Consider the following 26106-nt stretch of genomic DNA (forward strand, 5'->3'; position numbering starts at 1 on the left):
GCCCTGTGTTCCCTCAGGAATCAGTCTGAGAAGTGTGCTCGTTTGAAGAAATGTCCACAGATTGTTTCAGATTTCTCGCTAGAAGAGGTAGAGCCTTATTTGCCTCCCCTTGAATATGGGCTGGACTTGGAGCCTCATTTCTGATGCTAAAAATGAAGCAGAAGTGATGAGAGACTAAGTCATAGAAGGCACTGTGAAGCCCTCTCCCTGCCTCTCTCCCCACCACGTAGGGAAAGGCAACTGCCATGTGTGACCCTGAAAAAAGTTACTTCACCTCTCTGCACCTCAGTATTCCACATCTAAAAAGTTGGGTGGGAGGATGGACTGGTACTCACCTCCTACGACTGTTGGGAGAATCGAGTGGGCTAATTCATGTCCTTGGCACACAGTAAGTGATGCACACCGAGGGTGCCGGGAGCAGCTGTGCACACTGCCCCCTGATGAAGAGCCCCCACCCTAGCAGTCTCACAGGTGTTCACCAGTCCTTGCCCTTTGGCCTGGCATTGCCAGCCAAGAGATGGCACTGTTTTCTAATTTGTTCCAGGGCCATGTATGAGTCAATGACTTGTACGTGACTCTGGCACACATTAGAAGTGTTCGTTGTCAGGATAAGGAAGTGAAGTGTTCCACAAAGGCACCCTTAGCATTCTTTGCAGGTATGGGGCCGAGGTTAGCTGACTGGATGCTGGCTCTATTATGACTGTACTTGGTGGCTTCACGGAGTCCTCCAGAATAACAACCTCAGTGTGATGCCTCAGGGTATCCCAAGCTTTGTGTGACTGTTCAAATACTATAAAATAATAATAGAAGTTAAATGTAAAGATACTGGCTCTGACTGGATAGATCAGTTGGTTAGAGCATCGTCCCCATATGCCAAGGTTGCAGGTTTGCTCTCCAGTCAGGGCACACATAAGAAGCAACCAATGAATGCATAAATAAGAGTGACAACAAATAGATGTTTCTCTCTTTCTCTCTCCCCCTCCCTCCGTCCTTACCCTCTTCCTCCCTATATCTAAAAATAATAAAATAAAACAATTTTTAATGTAAAAATATTGACAACGTAAAACGTTTAAATCATGCACGGTAACATTGCGTATAGCACTGTGTATTGTGTGGGCACACATCTTGGAGCACAGGGAAACGAACAGGACAATAAGGACCATGTCCCGGAAAAGAGTTACCTGGGGGCTGGGGTGGGGGCGGGGAATGGGATCGGGAAAGGATACACAGGGGCCTTCAGCTCTATCCATCATTTATTCAGTAAGCTTAATGGTGGATGTTATTCCACCACTTATTATTCCTTAATCTGGAATATTTAAAGATAATTTCAATGATACCATTGAAAGAGACCATCTTTCTATGTCAGCTAATTTGTTGTTTCTCTCGTTATTAGTTAGTCTCTGTTAAATACTAAATAAGGACATTGATGTGAGACCACAGCATCAAGCAATTATTCATTCATCAAGTATTTCCTGTTAAATGGGAGGTTGTTCAGAGATAAAGAATTTCGTGTGAACATTATAACACTTACAATAACCTGCCTGGTTATTTGACTACTTCCCCTTCTTTCTATGAGGGCAGGATTTCTGTCTTATTCATCACTATGATTTCTGTTACTTAATAGGTATTAATAAATGTTACATTGAACTTAATAAAACATAAATATGTCAGTTTTAACCTTACACAGTTTTCAATATACTACGGTGAGAAAAGATACAGAACAATATAGGTCATGATAAGTACCATAAGTTATGAGCAAAGTTCCATGGGAATTCATTTAGTTATTCATATATTTATTCACTTGACAGCTATTTATTAGGCATTAACTAGGCACTGGACATGTATTTGTAAACAAGAGAGACACAGTCTTTGGTTTCAATGTGGCTGCTTCTTACCACCTTACTTGAAGGTGGCGCCTTCATCACCACCTCACTGGTCTATGCCACCAACATCTCCAACTGGGATTATTGCAGTAATTCAGTTCTGTAATCCTAACTGACCTCCCTGCTTCCACTCTGCGATTCTCCAGGAAAATCTCAACCGCATCCAGAGAGACCCTATTAAAACCCAAGTTACAGCTCATCACTCCTCTGCTCTAAAACCTCCAACGGCTTCTCATTGGTGGGAGATTGCAGGAATGGCCACAATTCTTTAAACTCCTCCTATCAAGAGTGAAGCCCAGTCCTCACTCCACAGAGTCTGGGCTGGCCTTGCTGTTGTCTTTGTCCGATAGAATGTGGCGGAAGGAACATCGTGCAAAGTCTGAGACTGGGCCTTGGGAAGCTTTGAATGCTCCTGCTCTTACTCTTGGAATCCTTGCAGCTGCCACGGAACGAGCCCAGGCGGAGCTGTTGGGGGACGAGACACCTCGTAGAGCAGCGCCTCCCAGACAGGGCCATTCCAGATGAGCCAACTATCGGTCCACCTTCTCTGTCTGGGGACACGTGAAGGAGTCCAGCCAAGGTCAGCCTCGCCCAACCGGGTCACTGGCAGACTCATGAGCTAAATAACTGGTTGTTGTTTGGAGCCACTGATGTTTGCTGTGGGGTGTTAGGCAGCACATGCTGACTCTCTCATTCTGAGAGTGAGTCAGTACGAACTGCATTCCCAGCATTGAGAACATTGCCTGATACGCGGTAAGTGCTCCGTAAACACTTGCTGAATGAAACTTGTAAGTGGAGTTAACATTCTAATGGAGGAAACAAACAAAAAAGCCACAAAGTAAATAAACTAGTAAAATAATTATAAAATCCAATGGGTACTATGAAGAAAGTCAAACGTGGCTACGGTAGAGCATCACAGAGTGGAAGGGTGGAAGTGGAAGGGTGGACCCTCCAGGGGTCCCCATTTCTCTCAGAACAAAAGCCAAAGTCTTTCTAGCGGCCCCCAAAGCCCTACATGAAGCCATGTTGACTTCTCCTGCCATTTGCTGCCTCTGCGCTCCACCTCGTGTGGCCTCCCTGCTGCCTTCCAGCATACCACACACACTCCCATGTCGGGTTCTTGACGGGGTGTTCTCCCCTTAGACACCCACACCGTTTGCCCCCTTTCTTTCTTGGGTCTGTGCTCACACGGCCCCATCACGACCGCCCTATAGAGACAGCAACCCGCTGCCCCCAGCCTGCCCTAACCCCTGCCTGCTTTACGTCTCTCCACAGCAATTGTCACCCTCTGATGCGTCACAGACGGACTCCTTTGTTTACTGCCTGCCTCCCTGACTCGAATATAACGTCCATGAAGGAAGAAACTTTGTTTTGCTCAATTTACCCTTAGACAGGGTAGAATTGTCTTACGCAGAAATTCGGCCCATGGATACAAAATCCTTTAGGGGCCATAATACCTGTCAATCCAAAAAGTAAGCGAGGCAAGCATTTGGATTTGAGCCTTCCTGGAAATAAGGCAAGTCCTTTTTAAAAAGCCAGATGCCCAGGTGAGTGTTGGAGTGCTTGCTGAGAGCTCTACAGACAGGCTCATGGCAAGGCTAGTAACATTACAAAGCTACCGATACTACAAGGAACAGCCACGTGGAACACCTTTTACCACCGTGGAATGCTAGGGGCATTCTAATCCATGCTATTATTTGCTTCTCCGACAGCTCTGAGGGGTGGGTGGGGCAGGTTCTATTAACCTCCATTCATAGATGGAGCTAGTGGGGGCCACAGAGCTTGAGTGGGCTGCCCAAGGCCACAGATGGATGGAGTGGGCAAGCCGGATGTCAAACCATGGTTGGTCTGACTCCAAGCACAGTGTTCACGTCATTTTTTGTTTCTTTCTGTTCCTCCATTCTGGACTCTGACCTGGTGACTTTCTTGAGTCATTAAGTTTCAGAGCCAATCTTGAGTTCTCGACAGAACCTCAACCCGAGAGGCGCCTTCTCTTTCGCAGAGGTGTCCAACCTGTTGGCCCCTCTGGGCCACACTGGAAGAAGAGTTGTCTTGGACCACACATTCAGTCCGCAAACACTAATGAAACTGATGAGCTAAAAAAAGGTTTGAAGTACATTTACAGTTTTGCGTTGGGCCGCGTTCACAGCCATGTGGGCCGCATGTGGCCCCCGGGCTTCGGGTTGGACACCCCCACTAGACAACACCCCGCCAAGGGGCATGGGCGGTGAACACACTGTTAGAGCGTCAGTTCCAGAGCCCCCCCGTCCCCCCCCAATGGCTTCAGATGGACCACAGCCCCCTCTGTTTGATGGTTAGGAAAGACCGTGCCTGGGGTCTGGTCATCCCCAGCCCACCCCGGGGCTGGCTGGGCTGCAAGGTCGGTGAGGAAGGGTGGGCAGCTGCTTTCAGGCAAAAACCAGAAAGAAATCCCGGTCTTGTTGTTTTATTTTGGCTTAAAAATCAAGTCGGGTGACAATGGAAACTCCTTCCTTGCTCACTCTCCTTTCTGCCCGTGTTGACAGACAGACTTGCTAATTCTGGCTGGGGTTTTTCCCTCCCGGGCTGTTTTTCTCTTTTATCTTCATCAATTGAAGAGAGCTGTTCTGCCTTTTCAAACTGTCGGAAGGTATTTGGGGTTTTGTGTATTTTTTTTCTTTCTTTCACATAATTCTGTGGGTCTTTTTCCCAATATGTATTTTACTTTAATTAACTTCTAGCTCAAGTTTCCGCCCATGTGACTTCAGCGTGAGTTACCAGAAACCACAAGAGAGCCGTGAGTGCCCCAAAGCAAAACGACATGTCCCTGCGGGGAGCAGTGCCTCTGTACCCCAGAGTGTGGAGGACACAAGGGTCAGAGGTGGCTGCAGAGCAGGCAGAGGAGGCACCTCTCGAGGAGCTGGGCTGTGGGGCTGCCAGCCTGGGAAGCGTCAGGAAAGGAGGCCAGCTGGTGACAAGAGAGCCCAGAGGCGCCTGGGGCTGTGTGGAGAGCCCGGAAGACTGCAGCCATGCCTCATAGCTCCGACAGCAGCGACTCCAGCTTCAGCCGCTCTCCCCCTCCAGGCAAGCAGGTAGAGTCTTCCTCTCCCTCCCTTCTCCCCTCTGGTTCTCTCGGGGGTAGGAGAGGATGAGAAGAGGGGCAGGCTTCCCCCATCTTGCCCAGGGAGCTGAGCAGCGAGGGAGTGGCTGGTGGCGCTAGCAGCCTGTTAGACTTAGGACGTGGTATTTGCAATCCAGCTGCGCATATTGGCAGACACCCTCATCCTCCTGCCCATTCTGCCACAGCCCCCTTTCCTCCTTGTTCTCCGACGGTGCCCATCGCCTCTGCCTCACTGCATTCCCGCCCCAGGGAGCTTTCTAGGAAGCCAAGAGGAGAACAAACATCAAAGAACTGCAGTCTCTCAGGGGAAAGGCTCCGTGTGTCTCTAAGGCAGTAGAAAACCAAGAGGAGGAGACTTAGAGGGGGCTGCTGGCATCCATGACCCAAAGGCTAGAGATGTATTGTCCCAGGAGACAGCCATCGGGGCGAGCGAGAGAGGGGTCAGGGAAAGTCAAGAAAAAAAGCAAGTTAGAAGGAGGAGGAACCCGGGCAGCACAGAAGACGCTATCTTACCTCCTGGGGCACTGTCCCTGTCACTAGCGCAGCCCCCGGAAAGGGCTGCTCGGGCTGTGACCTGCACCTTTTTCCCCTGTCGCTTCTCGACAGGAGGAAGGAAAGAAATCAGGAGGCGACTTTGGAGACTTACAGATGTTTCCTAGTAGCTCAGCTCAGCTCAGCTCAGCTCAGCTCTGGGGAAACCAGGGAGATTGAGGTAGAGATTCTGGGACTGTTTGGAGTCTAGACTGTGACTTCCAAGTCAAAAGTTTTCAGCTTGGGGGTTGTCAGAAACATGGGGTACCCTGCCTGCCTCCCAGTTTCGCAGGTGTTCTCTTGACCACATTTCTTGACGTCCCTCTCTATAGGAAGGCTTCCTTCTCTTTCAACACATCAGTGGATTAAAATTTCTTCTATGCATGCCTTAGCACAGATATCCAAGGGAGCTTTCAAAATGCTGCTGCTGCCAAAAAAAAAAAAGTGTATGGACATATAATATGCAATGGCATCGGGTCATAAATTACCTAACAGAAGGGACAGGTTGGGAGCAGTCCTAGTGGAGACCTCTAGAGGGCAAACAACTGGGTCCTCTGTTCAAAATGGTATCAGGGCAGCTCGGATTGCCTGGAAGTCTGTGCTCTTCTTCGGAAGGAAATTACTCATGGCTTCCATGGCAACCTGGTCCCCATCCCCCTTAGAGGAAGAGAACTTCCTTCCTATCTAACCCAATGCCCTCCTGCTGCAATCGCTGGAACTGCTGGGCAAATTCGTGAGACGCATGCTTGGTGAGCACAGAGTCTTACCCTGGGAACTGTGCGCCTCTGGACTGGGGTCGTGAGACCGGCCAGGACTTGCAGACAGGTTTCACTCAGGCCCCTGCATTTATCCTGCAGCATCTGGGGGAAAGCTGGACCTAGCCTCTCTGCCCGAGGAGAGGACCTGTCCATCTGGGGGATGGACTCAGAGAACACCCAAGGTCCCCTTGTCCTCCCAAGTACCCATGCACTACCTGTCCCGGCCAGGTAATCTTCACCATTAAAGCCATTCTTGGCCTCTAGTTTGTCGTAGGCATTGCACTCAGGGTCATGGGGAATGTCAAGGTCACTGAGCACAATGAAGGGAATGCAAGGGAAAGAAGGGACAGATCTGGGATGGGGACCTCAGCCCAGGGATGCAGCAGAAGACACAGCGGGTACACGCCAGTGAGGCTGGGGGCGGGGCTCCGAAAGGCATCAGGCTTCACCTCGGCAGATGTGACTCCCGGATTACTGTGAGCTCTTGGGCAAGCTCTTGGAGCCTCAGTTTCCTCACGTATAAGGTGGAAATGACAATACCAGCTTCACAGAATTGGGGCGATAAACAAGAGTCACCTCTGAAAAAAAACACTTGTTCAGAAGCTGGCACCTAGTAGGAGCTCAAAAAAGTTTTGAAAAAAAAAAAAAAAAAAGAACAGGCAAGTTCTAGGCCCAAAAGTGAGAGAATAAGGGTGGAGCAGCCCCGAGGAGGAGGAGAGGTGATAAAACACACTTCATCGCCTCAACCATTTCTTTTCGAAGTGTAGCTCTAGCGAAGCCTCAGGGCCTTCGCCCTCTTCCTGTAACTGCTGGCCGAAGGCGGCGCAGAGACCTAGGGGGCGTAACAGAGTGTGGGGAAGGGTTCCCCTTCGGGGTCAGCCCGTTGGTAAATAGCGGGTGGGTGGGCAAATGAAAAGATGAAGAAGCCGAAGGATGGATGGAGGGACACGCAGCGGCACGAGAACCTGCTTTAGCTCAGAAGAGAGGGACAGATGTGCCCAACTGTCATCCTCTCTGCTTCCCAGGACTCATCTGACGACGTGAGAAAAGTTCAGAGGAGGGAGAAAAACCGCATTGCTGCCCAGAAGAGCCGCCAGAGGCAGACGCAGAAGGCTGACACCCTGCACTTGGTGAGTGTTCAGACCTTTTTCATCCTCTTGAGCCGTAGGCTTTGCTCCCTGCCCCCCGTGGACGCTTGGCCCGCAGCTTTGAGTTTGCCTGCGTGGAGATGGGGATGCAGGGGAACGCGCTGAAGGGGTGGGGTGAGGTGGGAGAGGAGGCTCTCCTTTGAGAGTAATGGGAAGATTCTGGCGGGGAATGAGCCAGAATCCTGAAAGAGAAAGGAGCCCTTCTTTCTGGCCCCTGAGGGGGGTGGGGAGTAAGTGGGTGGAGCACAGGCAGCTCAGAGGCTGAACTGAAGGCAGAATCACCTGCTCGGGCGGGGGATGGGGTGGCCAGAGAAAACGCCATCCCTCAGGAGCCCAGAGAGCGGAGGCAGGACTGTCTCTGGGAGGAATTAGAAGTTGTGAATAGCTTTGGGGGAGCCCAGTATCTGTCTGTGCTAGGGTCCCACATAGTCCCATCCCCTGGGAGGCCAGTTGGGCAGCCACCCCGGGCCCTGCATTTGGGGCAAGGAGATTCTCAGGGTGCTGCCCCTTACTCCTCTTTTCTGAATGTCATTAAGGTTTGACTCTGAGGCTGCACCTCTGTCTCGCCGTGCATCCATCCCACTGGCCTTCCTCTCTTTAATGATGTCCCAGGGGGGTCTGTGGAAGATGTAGTTTCAAGTGCACTCACCCGGAAGGGTCACTATCCTGGCTGAGTGGCCTCTGTGGTCTCAAACATTCTAGAGAAGGCTCTGACCCCTGGCTTGGGCGGGGGCCCTGGTCAGTGCTGACCTGCGGTTCCACCGGCAGCCCAAGGCCCCGGCTGATGTTTCTAAATCCTGGCTGTGCTTCCTCAGTGGTGTTCCATCCTTGTCCCCCACACCTTATCAACCGATCTCTCTTTCCTCTGCCTCTTAACTTGGTTCTTGGTTCTTGGTAACTTGGTTCAGCTGACTCTTGCTCCACTGGCCCCTTCCTCTCCATCCTCTCATCCCTTCTCTGGCCACTCTGCCTTTCTGTCCTTCCTCCCGAGCATCCCCAAACCTCCAGCACCCCAGTAATTCATTTCAATGGTAAGGAGGGCAATTGGTACCCAAAACGAATATGCTTGTGTTTATTTGAAAGATCTGCATGGAAATCAGCGAGTGAGAATAGTAGTTTCTGTCTTGTCAAGGAAGAGTCAGGTGTCTGTGTGTGGTGTCAGGTGGGTACCAGACTTTATTGGGGTGACCAGTTTGTGAGGCATATCAGTGTCTGGTCGCTATGCTGCGCACGTGAAGTGAATATGATATTGTTTGCCGACTGCAATTGAAAAGTAAATTTATAAAAGCAAGATGCAGTTTTAGAGAAAAAGGTGACTTGTTAAGCTTTGCAAGGAAGCAGAGAGCAGGCTGCTGCAATGCCTCTGATTGGATGCTTGTGTTCTCTTTGAAATGTGTTCAGCATAGCTTCCATGGCATGATCACATAGTTTTAAGTTCGTAAATACTGGTTGGGTTGAACAACAACAAAAAGATGAGTGAACAGCAAGTCTGTTCTCCTCTTTGATAACTGTGATAAGAAGCCTAAATGTTAAATTGGCGGTGGTCCTGCTGCTTATGGGTTCTCCATGGTTTCACTGTGGCTCGGGGGCTCCCCACACCCCCGTTTTCCATCTGAAGCTTGAACACCTACGACCACTCACTTTGTGTCTACCAGAGTCTGATTCTAATTCCGGTGTTCTTTAGAGCAACCAATGAACAAAGTAATGGAAATTAGAAAGGATAAAACCTTCCTTTCTGCCCTGGCTGGTGTGGCTCAGTGGATTCAGCATGAGCTGCAAACCAAAGGGTCACTGGTTCGATTCCCAATCAGGGCACCTGCCTGGGTTGTGGGCCATGTCTGCAGTGGGGGCCATGTGAGAGGCAACCACACATTGGTGTTTTTCTCCCTCCCTTCCCCCTCTCTAAAAAAATAAAATAAAATAAATAAAATCTTTAAAAAAACAAAAACAACCCTTCTTTTCTGTGCAAGTAGATAATGTCCTGAGACTGGAAAACTGCTATAAACTTTGTGCTTGTGATTTTTTAAAATGTGGAAACTAAGTGCAGCTCAGCAGCTCCACAGTCAAAAGGGCAGGGTTTGAACCCCAGCTCTGCTGCTTGCGATCTGCATGGCCGACTCTAGAGATATTCCTCACCTCCCTCAGATTCGGCTTCCGTGTCTGTAAAATAGGAAATGACAGTCACGACCTGAGAGAGATAGTGCATCTAGGAGTTCAGCACAGTGGCTGGTGCATCACAAGTGTTCAAACAATTTAAGTAAGTGAGAGGACTCTTAATAGTAGTTATTATAAGAAGCAAAATAAAAAAATGTACACATATACATATTAATATATGTCTATATATTTAGGTATGACTATTTTGCTTCTTATAGTTACATATATATCACAAGGCTGAAAGATTTCTTAAAGGCTGGAATGTTCAGACAAACTTTTCATGCTTCAGACTCCTCTACGACACACCCCCACTCTGGAAATGGTCCCCAAATCCTGCCTGGTCACTTCTAGTGACAGAGAGCGTCCTCCCTCCTAACATGAACAAAGGGGCTTCCCTCCCCTGAGCTGCCCCTCTGTCTCCCCGTGCATCCATCCCACTGGTCTTCCTCCAACCCCTGGGGGACACGTCAGGGAGGGCGGTGTGTATGTCTGTTGGCTGCGCCCAGGTTTTCCACTCTGGCTCCGCTGTCTCACTCTGTAAGACAAGAGTTAGAACCCTGTGACTGCACTCGTCATGGCCAGATTGGGATAACCTCTGGGGCTTGGGTCCACGGAGCCCCCAGTCACGTGCATGTTAATGCCCACACCCCAGCCCCCGCCTCTGGAACATTCCCACCTGCCCCCCAGCTAGGCACAGACCCCTCCCCACTCCTCAGGTCACGTCAGACCTTACGCAGAGAGCCCGGGGATCGCAGCCCATGCAACGGATGTTTTTTGACTTTGGGTAGAAGGTTTGGGCTGCAACGTATAAATCTGCCACCATCAAATGGAGGATTTGCCTGTGGTCTAAATGTTTATTTCCTCTCAGATGGTAATCACCCATCTTCTCCATCCATTAGCCTCTTAATGACGTTTGTGATCTGGGTAGAAAAATCTGCTGGTTTATCGCCGACGTTCTTAGGATCGAGGGCTTGGTTTGCCCTTGGCTCCTTTTCATGCTTGGCTCCGCCGTGCTGCGGTTCTGGAACCTTCTCTGGCCCTCTGGCAGAGTCACAGGGCTCGTCCACCCGCACTTTAAAGACCAGAGCTCAGAAGCTACTGAGAGCGCGGTGTCACAGAGGGACCACGCTTGTATTCATTCGTGGGCTGGGTCACACCCACGGCCTCGATCTCGACTTCATCAGTATTATCCATCCTAAACAGGAATTACCTGGTTTCCCCAGTGAAGTTGAGGCACTGTTCAGCATTTTCCATACCTGTTCTGCAAGTGGTCTACACCCAGACACTCTACCTGAATTGCTTTTGAAATGACAGAGTAGGGCAAGATCCTCTTTCAAGGACTGTGTTTAGTCTCACGCAGGTGTTACGACATCCCGGCACTGACGGCCCCTCACAGAAGCGGGATCAAGGGCTTCTTCTCATAATATTGACAAACAGTCCACGTTTTGTTTTAATTCTCTCTTGATTGGGTGTCTCACTCAGCGGCCCTCGCACTTAGTTTCTCTTCTCCCGCAGACAGCTGCAGGGTTCGTCAGGCCCAGGAACGGCACTGAGTCACAGGGGCAAAGGCCTATCCTGACCAGTTCATTTACAAAAGATGTCAGTAGCCAATACGTGGGTCCAAGATAATCAGCTAAAAAACTATTAAAAATAAGAAGGGAATCCAGTCAGCTTTTAAAGTTGACACAAAAAAGTAACAACTTTCCTAGATGCAAACCATAACTAATTATAAAATGTATTGGGAGACAAGATTCCATCTATAACACCAGCAACAGCAAGTGGAAGGAAGGAATAAATTTAACAAAAAATACACAGGGCTTAATTTTTTAAACTTTTAAAATTATTGTAAGTGACTTAAAATACACTCTGATAAATAGATATACCTTATATAATGATAATGATTTTGTTAAGTCAATCTAAAATTTCACTTAATTTAATGTGATCCCAATAAAATCCCAATAGGATTTTCTGGAATTTGGAGAACTAGATTAGCTATTCTGAGTTCCCAGTGAAAAATAAGCATGTGAGAATTTCCAGAAACAAATCTAAAAAGGGAGGGCAACTAGAAAAAATTCCCTAAATAAGATATTAAAGGGAATGACAAATATAGAAATGAAAAAGACAGAATATTGGGTAGACTAGAATACAGAACTAGGCTCCAAACAAACGCAAATGGAAGACTCAAGTACATATGTCAATCCCCAAGACACAAGTTCAAGTGCACAATGAGCAGGACGGCATTTCAAACTGGCTAGTCATTGGAGGATGGGGGGAGGCCAACTGCTTTATTTCTCAGACAACGCACACATGCCCAGATTTAAATATAAAAAGAAAAAGAGAGAGAGAAACTAAAGGAATTTGGGAAAAGGAAGCATTAAAAATTTTATCTTGGACTGGAGTCTTTTCCACATAAAAAACAACGCCTTGACACTGTAAAGGGAAAGATTGCTACACACTACCTTTATTTCACTAAAAAGTGAACATTTCTATACAGCTTAAAGTGCTATATGTAAGATCAAAGGCGAATGGCAGACTGGGAAAAACATCTGCCAGAATTATGACCAAAAAAGGGCATAGTATTCACTTAATACATGAGAGCCCTTATGAATGAGAAAATGATGAACAATCCAAAGAAAAATGAGGGATGATTATGAGTAGGCATTTTACAGAGTGAAGTAAATGGCAGATAAATATGAAAAAGATGCTCCTTTCTGTAACAGTTAGTGAAATGACAAGGAAAGCAACGCAAAGATCTCCTGCCAGATCGGCAAACACGAAAATGCTGCTGATACCCGGTGTCGCCAAGGCAGAGGGGAAGCAGGCACCAGCACCCAGGACCAGCAGCGGTATCAGCTGGTACAACTGCGACAGAGAGCATCTGAGTGTGTCCATCCAGTTTATAAGTGCATGTGCCCTGTAACGGGGCAATTTTACACCTAGGAGCCTATTTGCCAACATACCCACAGATTACATAATTATAATTAATCCATAATTATGTATGTGTAATGCTAATCATTGCTGCATTTTGGTCATAGGAAAGGCATGAAACAAGCTAAATGTCCACCAGCAAGGCACTAATTAAACTATAGTTTCCTCATCCAGTGGAATACCATGGAGTTGTTAAAATAATGGGTCACAGCGGAATGTGCATGTCTGAAAAGACTATCAAACTTCTATACTCTCACGTGAAGAATGTATGAGTTTGCTATATGGTTGCTTCCATGTGTGTTTCTAATAAAAACAAAAATGTATTTGTGCATAGATGGGTAAACTTACCATCTTTCAAGTAGGTTTCCCAAAACACTGTTAATGGCATTTATTTCTGAAAAGTAGAATGAAAAGTCTAAAGCAGGAGAGAAGTACTTTCCATTTATTTTACCTTTTTTATATAGTTTGGATTTTTTAAATCACCTGTTCATTTATATAATATAGATATCTACATCTGCAATGTCAGTCACTACAACATGCACATTAGGATGATTTCTTTTTGAATTTTGATTTCAAACATGGAATAATCTTCCACTGTGACATTTTATCCCTCGAACATCCTACATAAATGTCTCAGTCCTTTGGGAGAGCCGACTGTCAGTTGGGATTTATAGCGAGGAATCCTGAGGTCCACAGCTCTAGGCAAGGCACCCAAGGGGAGGGAAATCAGTCTCATCTGTGTGGCCGTCCTGGTTAACTGTGGTGGCTCTCTGGTGCCTCGTGGTGGGAAGGCTTCTGAGCCAGGGTCCCAGGTCAGTGGGAGAGGGAGTTGAGATCAACTGAGAAGCTTTTCTCTGGAAAAGGCTGAAAGTAGAGGAGATGGTGGGCAGGCAGTAATGAGAGCTCAGAGCTATGCTGTTGGCAAGTCGGACCTGGCCTTGGGGATGCAATTGGAAGCAAGAAAGAGTGACGGTCAAGTTTGACAGCTGGAACTTTAGGTGCCCCCTCAGAGAAGGGAGGGACAGATGCTTGCCTGGTGCTGGCTCCTGAAGGAGTCTTGCACCACTTGAAGGAACGAGAAAGGTTCACAGTTCCAGGGCGTGTCTTCAATGCCATATATAGCGAACACCACAAGTGTGAATTATGCATGAAATCAAGCTTTATGCTGATGCTGTGAGAAATAAGGTGTTTGAATAATGGAAGAAAAGAAGCTCAGCAAAGGCATGAACTTCCCGGGCCTCCCTGGAAAGACACAGTTGTTCTCGGTCTTCTGGGGAGGCCTGAGAGACAAGCTCTGTGTAGAGTCCTTTTCCACTCATGTTGCTCTTTCTCTCTCTTGGAAACCATTCCATAAGGGGTTTTGGCATAGCAAAGTCACAGGAAAAACAAAACAACAATAACAGAAGCCACACAGAAGCAATGCTTTGTAAAATCAGTGCATCGTCTGTGGAAAAGAGACATTTCTCTTGGCTTCTATTGCCATGAACTTTTTATTACAAAGACATTAATTGAGCACAAGACTGTGTACCAGGCACTGTGTGTTACATGCACTACCTGCTGTACCTGATTTAATCCGCACAAAACCCTCACTTTTTAAGCCCTAGATTAGGTTATGTGACTTGTCCAAGCCCACAGAGCTTGTGACCGGTCTGCCTGACTTCAGAACGCATCCTCCTGACCACGATGCATGCGGCCTCCTTCTGCAGATTCTCGTGAGGATGTAGTCATTCATCTTCCACAGTCTGCACCCTCCTTCGGTCTCTTCCTGAATTTATTTTTCATTCTTTAAGCAAATTCCTCCAAAATTTACATTTCCCTTCGCCATCATTAAGCCTGGTCAAGAAAGTGAAGATTCTCCATGCAATATATCAGTATTTCCATTGAAGCAATTTTCAAAGAAAGCTGTGTAGCAAGAAACATTAACATCCTATGTGGGAATACCCTCTGGAGCAGCAATATCACTTACAAGGGTTTAAAGAAAAAATGTTGCACAAAGATGCTCAATTCGTCATTATTTGTGAACAGTAAACACTTTACCGATGCCATAAAACTGGACAGAAGCCCAACAATAGGGGATTAAGCGTATTACTGTGAGTGCATTCAGACACTATCATTTGTTCTGGCGCTACAAATGACTGCGCAGACTGTATTTATGGACACAGAGAGATGCCAATGGCATAGACTGAGTGAAAAAGTGAGTTACGGAGAGCATGCAGAGCGTCGTCCTTTAATGTAAAATCTGTGGGTCTGGGCCGTGTGTGTACGCTCAGTGAGACGTCTGGAAGGACCTTCTGCAAAATGCAGCTGCGGTCATTTCCGAGTGGTGGAGTTCTGAGTCACTTACTTTTACTCCTAGTGTTTTCCTGTAATTTTGTTCAGTATGATGAATGTGTGTAGTTTTTAATCAGAATAAAAAGTTAGACCATTTTCACTTCAGAAGGAAAAAGTGTCAAGGCAACCCACCAGCCCTGACTTCTTGTCCCGCCGATGACGATGGCCAGTGTGCTTATGCTTGGGAGGCCCATTTGAAAGGATGCCAACTCCACACCAGGCTTAACATGGTAAAGAACTTCTGTCCAGATGGGATGATGGGTCCCCGGTCACAGGGCGAGGGCTGCCCCCTCTGCAGACGTCTTTGAGAGGCCATCCTCAGCAGCAGCCAGGCTCCCTCCTCTAGAAAAGAATGGACGGGGGGGGGGGGGGGTCTGGCTGAAGAGCTCATGCCCACGCGGCCTGGGGGTTCTCTCGGTCTTCCCTGTAGGACTCCGTTGGCCCCCTGCTTCCCAGGAGGCACAGATGGGCTCCCCAGGACAGAGACCCCTTCAGACTGTGGGCCATCTGTGGGGCGACCTGTCATGAGTCCGCATGGTAGCTTGTGGAGGGATTAACAATAATGATGACCATACCCCCTGGGCTGCCGAAATTCAGAGGTGCTTTAGTCAACCTGCTGTGTTACCAGTGAGGATGCTGAGGTCTTTTTCAAAGACAACCAAGAACCCAAGTTTCTTTCCTTCCCCCCACTAGCTTTCGTTTTTTGCTACCTTGCTAACCAGGACTCTGCTATGCGGGTGGCGTCACTCTCACTGTCCTCTTGCAAAGACTAAGCCAAGAAGCAGGCAGTTAACTAGAATGTCTGAAGAGCTGGATGGAGACTCTTCTGCAACAGAGGCCAGAAAGGGAGAGAGTCCAGGGCTGAGAGGGGCTGAAGTGTCAATGTTCCTTTATTTTAAAAGCTCTTAAAGTTGTAATCCAACATTAAAAGGACAATGACACATTGGGGAAAACATTTGCAGCAAATTAAATAAATGCAAATTTAATGTTTATGCTGTAGGAAGAACATCCTTTTTCAGAAAAACATCAAGACTCCAGTGTATTAGTGGTAGAGGCTATGACTATAAAGCTTATGTAACATTTTTCCTACCAAAATGAAAATAATCCCACTTTCTATTCTGATTGTGAAAACGATACTTATGAAGTGTTTCTCAACCTTGGCACTGTTGACCTTTTGAGTCAGATAATTTTCTGTTGTGTGGGGCGGGGAGGGCTGGGTCCTGTGCATTGTACAATGTTGAATCTGCCCATTACATCCTAGGATCCTCCCCGCCCCTCTCCCCCCAGCCCCAGCTGTGACCATCAAACTTATCTCCAAACCCTGCCAAAGGTCCCTGAGGGGCAAACTCGCCCCTGGCTGAGAATGCTGCACTAGGGAGCAGACCCACAGAACGTTCTTCCTCCTTAGTCATCGATCACTTGTTACATTAAGATGAAATTAAGAAACTTTCAATAAGCTAATTGGCAAAATAAATCATTTGAAATGATAGCACCTAAATGCCAATGAGGTCGCAGTGAAAACGACACACGCGTTCCCCGCTGCTGCGGCTGCTGTCGAGCACCTGACACAACCCTTTCTAGGAAGTGCCGACCCGGGGGCCTGGCTGTGCCCTCGGCCTGTCACCTCTCTGCTGGGGGTCATCCAGGGGAACGACTGGACAGACAAACGGAGGGGGAGCGAGGTGTTCGCTGTGGCACGATTCATAATAGGAATATGTTGGTAGCCGCCAAAATGTCTAACATTAGAAAACTGTCTTAAGTAAATTGTGAATCATCTATTTAATGATATAGCCATTAAAAATATTGATTATGGTGATTATGACCAAATTATGGCAGAAAGGAAAATACAAATTGTATATCTACTGATTGAGATTTTATAAAAATAGGTCTTTTATGTTTGTTAGAAAGGATAAGATGGCTACATACACGAATGGAGACGGTTGTGTTAAAGGGACTAGGATCGTGGTCATGCATGATTTTTTAAAAACATCTTTAATATACTTATGCCACATGCTCTTATTTAAAATCATAAGAAAATGGTCAAACAGAGAGCTGAGTGAATTCTGGAGGACATAAAGGATAAGAACAGAGAAAATGTTCTTGACCTAGAATTTGGGGGTCAGGTTTTGAGAGGGGATCTTATAATTTGTCCTCCAAATGGAATGACTTTTTAAAAAATTTATTGATTTTTCAGAGAGAGAGAGAGAGGAAGGGTGTGTGTGGAGAGAGAGAGAGAGAGAGAGAGATTTGCTCTTTCACTTACTGATGCATTCATTGGCTGGTTCTTGTAAGTGTCCTGAGTGGGGACTGAACCCAACCTTGGCGTATCAGGATGATGCTCTAACCCTACCTGACCAGGGTGGAAATGGTTTTGAAAGTGGAAAGGGGCTCTAGTAAAAATTATGCCAGGACCTTAAGTATGAACTGGGACTGTCCCGGTAAACACCTGCTCACCCTAGATTTAGAGGATCCGGGAGGGGTGACCTGGCGCTCTCAGGAACATTCGAGGTTGGTGACAAACGTCAAGGCCAAGCAGAGGGGACTGGAGTCCTGCTGCTAAAACGGAATTTCCCGAACCTGAGGACCCTGTGACTAGAGTATTTTCTTGGTACTCATCTGGCACAAGAGTAAGCCTTATTGCTAAGGGGGTGGGGTGGTCCAGAAAATTATAAAAGCAAAGGCCGTATTCCCAGCACTAGCACTCACGCCAGCAGAAACGATGCATTCTGCTGCACAAGGATATGCGTGTGACAGCCTCCTATGAGCCGGGCGCGGGTCGTTCCAGGCACTGAGAATGGAGCAGGGACAAGACGGACGGACCAATCCCTGAGTTTACGGACCCCATGTTCTGCTGGCAGTCAGACTGGGAAACAGACAAATGAATGAGCATGCTGATCACACAAAGTGAAGAGCGTGTCGAAGAAAATCAAAGAGCGCAGCGGTGGAAGTGACCGGAGAATGGGGCTGGGGACAGTGACCAGGGAAGGCCCTCCAGAGGCCCTGCCGTGGGAGACCAAATACGAGTCAAAGAGGAAGAGACCGAGCAGACCTGGGAGGCGGGGCTCTCAGCAGAGCCTTGAGGCCGCACTGGGCACAGCCGGTTGGGGTCAGCAAGGTGCTTCGTGGGGCTGGGGACAGCGAGGGAGTGGGCAGGAGCTCAGGAGGAAAGGCAGCTGGGCTGTAGGAAGCAGGAAACAGATTTGGGGAGGTCCGGGGTGGTTGTCAACAAAACTTGTTCCAATCCTGGCTGGCGGAGATGTGTGAACCTAAAATTCTGGCTGGGGGAGATACTGGAGCCTAAATTCTCATCTATAAAATGGGACGCAGTGGCACCTCAGTGGGTTGTTTAAGAGTTAAATGAAAGAGCAGACACAAAAATAAGGTAACATTGTTGTCTTTTTGTTTGTCTTGCACGTATGGGAAACAGTTGTATTTATTCATTTGTTTAGTGCAGAGAGCCTGGCATTTTCCTATAAATCAATCAGATGAAGACATCAGCTATCTCTTCACATATAAAAACATACGGCCTTCCTTCCAATTGTTCATAAAGCTCCACGAACACTGTTTGGTTTGGTTTTTCACTGTGGCTGGTTAAGTCTCCTCCACTCGGTCTGGACGGGGAAAGTCAAGTGCAAGTTGGGGCCATCGCATGCAGTCCATAACGTGGCGTCATTCACCACTTCCACCCCACAGCTTCAGTTTTGAAAACAAAGTGTTGCTAAGAAGGGGTTTGACCTAGACATTTGTGAAAAACAAATTTCTTACATTCATTTGTAGCTATCCTGGAGTCAAAACAGCAGAAGCTCTTAAAGTACTCGAATAGTAGGTTAAACTCTCCCGGCACATTTCACAGGCACCCTGAATTTACTTAGTGGGCTCTTCCTGTGCAGGTCTCAGATCTTGGGAAATGATGACAGATTCTGAGTTTCCAGGCACTGTCCTCGTCTCTGGGGACAAGGCAGCAAACACATGGATAGTCCCTGCCCTCCCGAGTCCAGTCACTCAGAACTAGTGTGCTAGTGTTATAATTAACGAGATTCTGATAGGTGCCCCCCCTTCTTGTCCCTCCATCCTCAAAAGGAAATGTCCTGGGCTGTTTGAAATAGTGTTCACCAAATATAACGTAATAGCAATAATAAAGCACTTTGCTTTAAACAGGCATTAACTTATCGAATTTTTTATTAGAAATGTTCTTCTACTTTTTAAAAGTTTATATTATATTTATACTACACAATATAAAATAAAATACACTTAACAAAACAAAGGTATTAAGTATATGCATGTATAATAAAACAAATGTAACAAAATCACACCTTGTATATATTGCATTATCTGTATTCTTACATTGTTTTTAAGACAATCAGCCATGGATGTGATTCTCCAACAAGCTGCTCAATTAACTCATCTAGGAAGTATTTTTTTAAATCTTGATGCCCGAGACCCAGTCCAGAATAATGAAACTGAAACTTTTCGGGAGTGAAGTTCATGGACGAAGGTTTTGCAAAGCTCTCTGGGCAAGGGCAGGGCGCAGCCGGGGTTGAGAACTGGGGAGCAGGGACGCTTGCAGCCTGCCAGGAGGATGTGGTGGAATGCGGGGAGCGAGTGGGGGACAGTTCTATGGTTGTGTACGGTTCTGCACCCAGCACTGGGTCCCAGCGGCCTGGCAGCTTAAAACACACACACACACACACACACACACACACACACACTTCAATTTTTTGTGTGGATGGCAATTATGAGCTGTCTGTTTTTCAGAACTGGGCTTGCTAGTAACAACCTTGCTCATTGGACGTATCAGTCAGGATTGCATTCAGTTAAAATAATAGAAAAACTATCAAACAGGGTCATTGGTAAGTCATGCTTTGTTTTTCTCGTAAGGAATTCAGAAGTGGACAGACTAGGGCTGGTGCAAGGGTTTCTCCAGAGGACCAAGCTCCTTTTCTCTAGCTGCACAGTTGTCTTCAGTATGTGACGTTCCTCCTCGAGGGTGCAAGATGGCTGCTGGAGCTCCAGGCATCGCTCTGTGCCGAGGGAGGGTCCTGGAGAGGCTTTGACTTTTTAGTCGGGGAGGGATGTTCCATACCCAGGTACTCCTGCATATATCTCAGTGGTCGGAATTCGTCACACGAATTTTAGAACAGCTGGGTATTTGGGGTATTTCCCCCCCAGCTTTTCCAGAGGAAAGTAAGGGGAAGGAGTTTGGGATAAATGTGAAGTGGGCCAACCTAGAGTGTTTCTCACCTGTGAGGCCAATGAGCTCATAGTCCTGAGAGCCAAGGAATAGGTGGCTGGACTCCAGGCAGGGTCCTGAGGGTGTGGCTGGTGTGGCTAGGTGTCAGTTGGTGATGAGGGCGCTGATGATCCTAGATCTTCAGCTTTAAGGCAGGAAAGTGAAGATTTCTCCAGAATCAGACATAGACATTATGCGGTGCACAGACCTGTGGTTTCGTGACTCTCCTCTCCTCGTCGGGTGAGGGACCGGAGGCGGGGCCCCTTTCCGCAGGACTAGTGGGAGACACAGGCGGAGATGCCACTGTGGCCTGGGCAATGTCCTGTCTCTCCGTGTGCAGACTTCTCCAGGAATGGTGGGCTCTGCCCTGTGTGTGTCTTTTGGTGCATGGGGGCTGGTAATGCTGGAGACTGAACATACGACTGGGTGGGAGGGGTATCAGCTTCACATGCTATTCTCGTATTTAAGTGTGGGTAAGAACTAAAATGTCACCCGACCAGTAAGTGACTGCAGGTTCTGTTGATGAAGAAGCACACAGGGACTATTTTCACCTTTCTGGAAACTGTGATCAGAAGATTCAAAGAGAAGGTCAAGGCGCTAATCCAGAGCTGGCAGGAAGGAGGAGCAAGCCCTGCTCAGAATGGCTGGAGAGTCCCTGCTTTGGGTGAGAGCCTGGCCTTGGCCTTGGTCCCAGTTGGCTTCCCTGTGGGTAAGGGACCAGCCTGGGGATTCCCCATCATTTAAGAGCTCACAGAGTGACCCCCTCCTTGGCCCCTCCAGTAGGGAATTTCCCAGAATGTTCCCACGCCACCAGGAAGACTGCTCTGTAGCCACCCCCAGGCTGTGGTTCATGATAGGGCCGGCACCAGGTAACCCCGCAGGTGAGGGTGAACTGTGAATGTTTGCATCTGGATTTGCATGAGGTGGAAGAAGAGGGAGGGTGAAATTAGAAAGCTAACAGGGCTGACGCCTCACAGGAGATAATGATCAAATATCAAAAGATTTAAACAGACTTCAAAGGCAGACAGGATGGTGGGCAACCTCTGAAGCCAGACTGCCTCAGTTCAAGCCCCAGTGCTGCAACTTACAAGCTGTGTGACCTTGAACAACTCACTTAACTTCTCTGTACCTTAAGTTTCCTCTTCTGCAAAATGTGCGTTATAATACTGTTTACCATATTGGATTGGCAGAGATTAAATATAATGATAACCCTGAGGTACTTAAAACAGCAGTATTCAATCCATATTAGCTATTCAGTCAAACTGCACTATTCTTTTTAAATATTTGGTTTCTACTTGTTTTTCTCATATTACTTGAGTCTGCATTCCTTTGTCCCAACACACAAACACACACACACACACACACACACACACACACACACACAAGCACCTTCCCAACAGATGCTCTGGTTTGCAGATATGCTCAGGTAGTCAGTTTGGAATCCGAAATATTCAAGAGTTGAAGAGGGTTTGGAGATGTTCTAATCCTGTGGTTTTCAACATTCAGTGCACATTAGAATCCCCCGGGGAGCCTTTAACAAGCCAGTGCCCAGGCTGCACCCCAGGCTGGTTAAATCACAAGTGTGCGTCAGTATTGGTAAAGCTCCCCAGGGGACCCCACTGATCCCAGCACGTGGCCAAGGCTGAGACTCATTGTTTTGGTCCAGTCTTCCGGTTTCAAAGGGAGGCAACGGGCTCAGAAAGAGTCACCCAACCAGGATCAGGACCCAGGAGCCCTGACCCCAGTGACCGCTGATGGAGCCCGCCGTGGCCGTGTATTGCGGACCTCACTCTGCATCTGGAGGAAGAGTGAGCCTGGGGATGGCCGGCCAGCAAAACAGCTGGACAGGAGGTCCCTTCTCAACTCAGGGCAGGAGGCAGGTTCCCAGCTCTGTGGGTGGAGGAATGCAACCGACTCAGGAATCTTGTACTGTGCTGTACTTAAGAATCACACAAACCAGGACAGTTTTCTCTTCGGAGACTGTACAATAGCCCAGGATTTAGTAATCCCACCTGAGTGGCCAGTGTCTCAGGGGAATCAGTTGGGTGTGCTAAAGAGTTCAGGGCTGAGCTGGGGAGGCCTGAGCCGAGCCCTGCCCTGCTCTGCCCCTATGTGGTTCTGGGGCTTCGGGTCAGTCGCTCTTCAAAGTTGCTGGACCTCTTAGAAATTAGGTGTCTCGGGGTCAATCCTACAGCCCTTTTCTCAGCAGCTGCTGCCACCAGCCTGTTGTCGTTTGGGTGGGTAGGCACAGTAGGTTTGTCCAGGGTCTCCGCTGACCTCTTCTGTGAAGGGGGGATGATGAAGGCAGCTGGCCGTGCATAGCCACCTCAGAGGGCCACTGTGTGGAGCCTGAAGGGCCCACGTGAGTCCCTCGGAGAAGAAAGCCGGTTACTCGGAAGGACAAATGCAGGCCCACCTCTGTGGCAGAAGACAGGCATATCAGAAGCCAGATTTGACGTCCCAATGCTTCTTTGCTCTTCTCCCTAGCTGAGTCCTAGGTTCCCGGTCCCCACCGAGAAGTCAGGGGAAGTGATCGTTTTACCTCTGTGTCAACAGCTGCTCCCACGAGCATCTTTGCCGGATGCTCCGGGGTGAGCCCCTTCCAGGCCCCGACTGGCCCAGGGAGGGTCGGAGTAGACCGACCGAGCAACGGCAGGTGGGGATGTGGAGGAAGGAGGCCCCTCATCAGCTGCTTCCTCCCACAAGGGAAGTCAAGCTGCTTCTCTTGTTAAGTGGCTCGCTGCATGGCCCCTAGACTGGCAGCGCTGGCTTCTCTGGGGCCCGAGCAGGAAGCAGTCTTGCTCCTCAAGGTAAAGACAAGTTTGTTGTCTTAGGTGGTGGTTTTCTGGTTAGAGGCGGCAGTGGTTATGAGCCCACTTCTAGAGCTCTGGGGACTGCAAGCTGGTGAGGCAGGGATGGGGAGATGAGAAAGCTAGAGAGAGCTCAGCGGAGCTTGCTTAGCTGCCAGAGCTCGGAAGGACCTGCAGTTACTTCCCGAAAGCTGGGCCTGCCTCTAGGCGGGGAGAAGGTCAGAGCCAAGGCATTGGTCCCTGTGCACCCGCCTACCCCGTCCCTCCCTTCTGCCTCGGGGTTTGCCCAGGTTCTTCAGAGCACAGAATTTACAGTAAGTGTTATCACCAGTGGAAACTCTAAGAGGGGGCGAGGAAAAGGGCTAGAGGAAGGGACCAGCACTCCAGGCACCCAGTTCCCGTCTTACCAACACCCCCTACCCCTCCCAGGCTAAGTGTTGTTTTCTTACCTTTCGGTAAAGAGGGGATGCCCTTTCTCCGGGATGTGCCCAGAAACAACCAAATGGTAAGCTAGCCACACCTTGCAGAAGCAGCAGCCAGTGTCCCGCCCACCACCCACCCCATTTTAGAGATGGGGGTTTCCTTTGTACTTATCTGGGCACATTTCTAGCGCAGGGCCACATACAGGAAATGCCAGGCTGAGGCTGTGCATGATCACATCTGTCCTTTATAAACGGTTGGAAGCTGGCTTGATGGGTAACGCCACGGACCTACGCTCCTCGACCACCTTCCCAGATGCAGGGTTAGGGCGACTGGCAATGTAACTAACTCGCTCATTAGCCTGCATGAGGCTCATGCTCCTGGTGGGTTATTTAAGGCAAACTTTCGATGTCAAGTTATCTTACAGCTGCTCACTGCCCATCATAATTTTGAGTCATCTTCTAGTCCAGCAGGTGAAATCATCAACCAGTCAATCAACAAACATCTGATTTCATATGTACTAGATACAAGTGCTTAATGACTGCTTGAATCATTGAAACAAATTTAATATCACATTTAACTAGTGTTTTCAAACTTGTCTGATCATTAGAATGACCTAGAGCACTTGTTAAAAATTAAAATTTCAAAATTCACCTCAAATTCCAAACCCAAGGAGTTTAAATCTCTAGATTTCAGGACGCACCTGAAACTGTATTTTTAACAAGCCCTCACATTAAATTGTAATGATATGGCAAGTTGGGGAAATGCTGACCTAAATTTAACAGAACTAGCACAATAACACCCGGACTTCGAATATTAGGTTGCTTTTTGATCTGAAATGTGATTTATTTGCATCTCCAGCACCATTTCCCTTCCTCCGTGGGCACCAATGGTTAGTGGAAAAGGTCAGTTTCACTGAGTCAAAGCCTGTGAACCTTGAAAGGCCCATTGGAAAAGCACTTCCCCTGGGTCTTCTGAAGGCGGATTGTTTTCCAGTAAACGCTAATTCCAGTGTCATTGTTGATTAATTAACGATGTGATCAGTAGTCAGCACTCTTTATGTGAGCTTTCTTCACCAGCACGTATCTGATGGCTCTCCTAAGCAACAGGGGAGAGGTGTTTCTGGAAAAGAGGAACCACGCGGGCTTGGGACACACCCAGAATGCCATCTGCCAGGCCCTTGTGCGTGCGGGACAGAGTGGGCCAGGCCCACTCTGTGTGGTGGACACTGACCCTTTAGTACTCATGGGACCCTGAGTGTCCCAGAGCCCGGGGGGCACAGGCAGCTCACCGCGGACTCCTTTCGGGGGACTAGCTCCCAGCGCTGGGGCCACTCGGGCCGCACGTGGAACGGCCCAGAGCGGAAAAGAGTGAAATCGGAGCTGACATGTTCTCGTACGCTCTTCCATCTGTTCGGGCACTGCCCGCCAGCCGGTTTCCTCTGACACGTACCTGCCACTCTCAGCCCACATGCACACAGAGACCCATGTACACGCAGGTACAAAGGAACCCACTCCCATGTGAGTTCACATGTGCATTCACATCACATGTACATCTCTTATGAGTGGGGACCGTAAGACACTGCCCTCTTTATGGGTCAGACAAACACACACCAACAACTGCATATGGTCCAACTTAACATCTATGCACACGCATCACGTATACACACGTGCTTACACAGATGCACCACACACACAGCACTGCCAATACCTGTGTGAGCATGTGCACACACTCACATGTGCAGACAGACTCCGATGCCCTGCCCCATGGATGTGCCTGTAAGTCCAATCTGGGCTCCTCCTGCTGCCTCCGCACCTCTCAGACCCTGGGGCCTGCCTGACATTAATGCCGATCCTCCCCCTCACAGGAGAGTGAAGACCTGGAGAAACAGAACGCGGCTCTGCGCAAGGAGATCAAGCAGCTCACGGAGGAGATGAAGTATTTCACGTCGGTGCTCAGCAGCCACGAGCCCCTGTGCTCCGTGCTGGCCACCAGCGCGCCCTCGCCGCCCGAGGTGGTGTACAGTGCCCACGCCTTCCACCAGCCTCACGTCAGCTCCCCGCGCTTTCAGCCCTGAACAGAGGTGCCAAAGCTCTCCCCCAGCTGCTCCAGCAGGCCTCCGGAGGGGCACACAGACTGTGGCCAGGTGGCCCTCGCCCCTCAGAGCCCTCTCTCTGCCTGGAGACGCCAAGACAGAGGCCTGGACAAAGACTGCGCACAGCACTGGAGCAGCTGGAAGTGGGCCAGGCCTCCCAGCAGGGCGGCAGCCCATCTGCCCCGGCTGGACCCCACGCGGACGGAGGCCCAGCCCAGAGTTGTGTCAGCCATAGCGCCAAAGGCCTACAACACAGGGTGGGGAGGGCTGGGGAGGGTTATTTTTCTAAATAAATGTCTTAAAAGAAACCAGTTTGGTAAAGCAGTTTCCCTTGAAAACTTAAACTCTGTGGGGCTGGGACCTTTTTTGTTTTTGGTTTTGGTTTTTGGACTTAAGAGCCCTTAAAGCTCTGGGACTCTGCTAATATCGCTTACTTTCCATGGTTTATTAACCTCCTTGGGAAGCTGGGGTTTTTGAAGAATCTTCAATTCTCCCGCTAGGCACCTTCTTGATTCTTCTTCCCAAATCACCTCACCATGACCTTCCACCTCCCATCCCTCGTGGCCTCACTCTTCCCAGACCGTCAGCAGGTCGTTCTCTAGACCGGGAGAAGGACCAGTGCAAGATGCCCTTTGGCAAACGGTCCTTCAGACTGATGCTCCGCCCGCGGCCCACCCCCACCCCCACTCCGCCCCGCCCCGCCCACACACACACAGGA

General features: G+C 48.7%; 1 protein-coding gene across 1 annotated transcript; it reads left to right on the forward strand.

Annotated features, from left to right (window-relative positions):
• Positions 1-4635: 4635 nt before the first annotated feature.
• Positions 4636-25688, forward strand: BATF (basic leucine zipper ATF-like transcription factor). The gene is made up of 3 exons (XM_045822858.1): positions 4636-4954; positions 7298-7402; positions 25161-25688. Exons 1-3 carry the CDS (start codon positions 4892-4894, stop codon positions 25368-25370), a joined length of 378 nt encoding a protein of 125 aa, XP_045678814.1. The 5' UTR covers positions 4636-4891; the 3' UTR covers positions 25371-25688.
• The last annotated feature ends 418 nt before the right edge of the window (positions 25689-26106 follow it).

This window comes from Phyllostomus hastatus, unplaced genomic scaffold, assembly GCF_019186645.2.
Source record: "Phyllostomus hastatus isolate PE091 unplaced genomic scaffold, TTU_PhHast_1.1 phas_scaffold_501, whole genome shotgun sequence".
Classification (NCBI taxonomy): Eukaryota; Metazoa; Chordata; class Mammalia; order Chiroptera; family Phyllostomidae; genus Phyllostomus; species Phyllostomus hastatus.

What these genes read in the sequence shown, in the direction of transcription:
- BATF (XM_045822858.1), top strand. Translation starts at nt 4,892, where the DNA reads ATGCCTCATAGCTCCGACAGCAGCGACTCCAGCTTCAGCCGCTCTCCC. An exon ending in CTCCCCCTCCAGGCAAGCAG is followed by an intron (nt 4,955 to 7,297) that starts GTAGAGTCTTCC and finishes TCTGCTTCCCAG; the next exon opens with GACTCATCTGACGACGTGAG. An exon ending in AGGCTGACACCCTGCACTTG is followed by an intron (nt 7,403 to 25,160) that starts GTGAGTGTTCAG and finishes TCCCCCTCACAG; the next exon opens with GAGAGTGAAGACCTGGAGAA.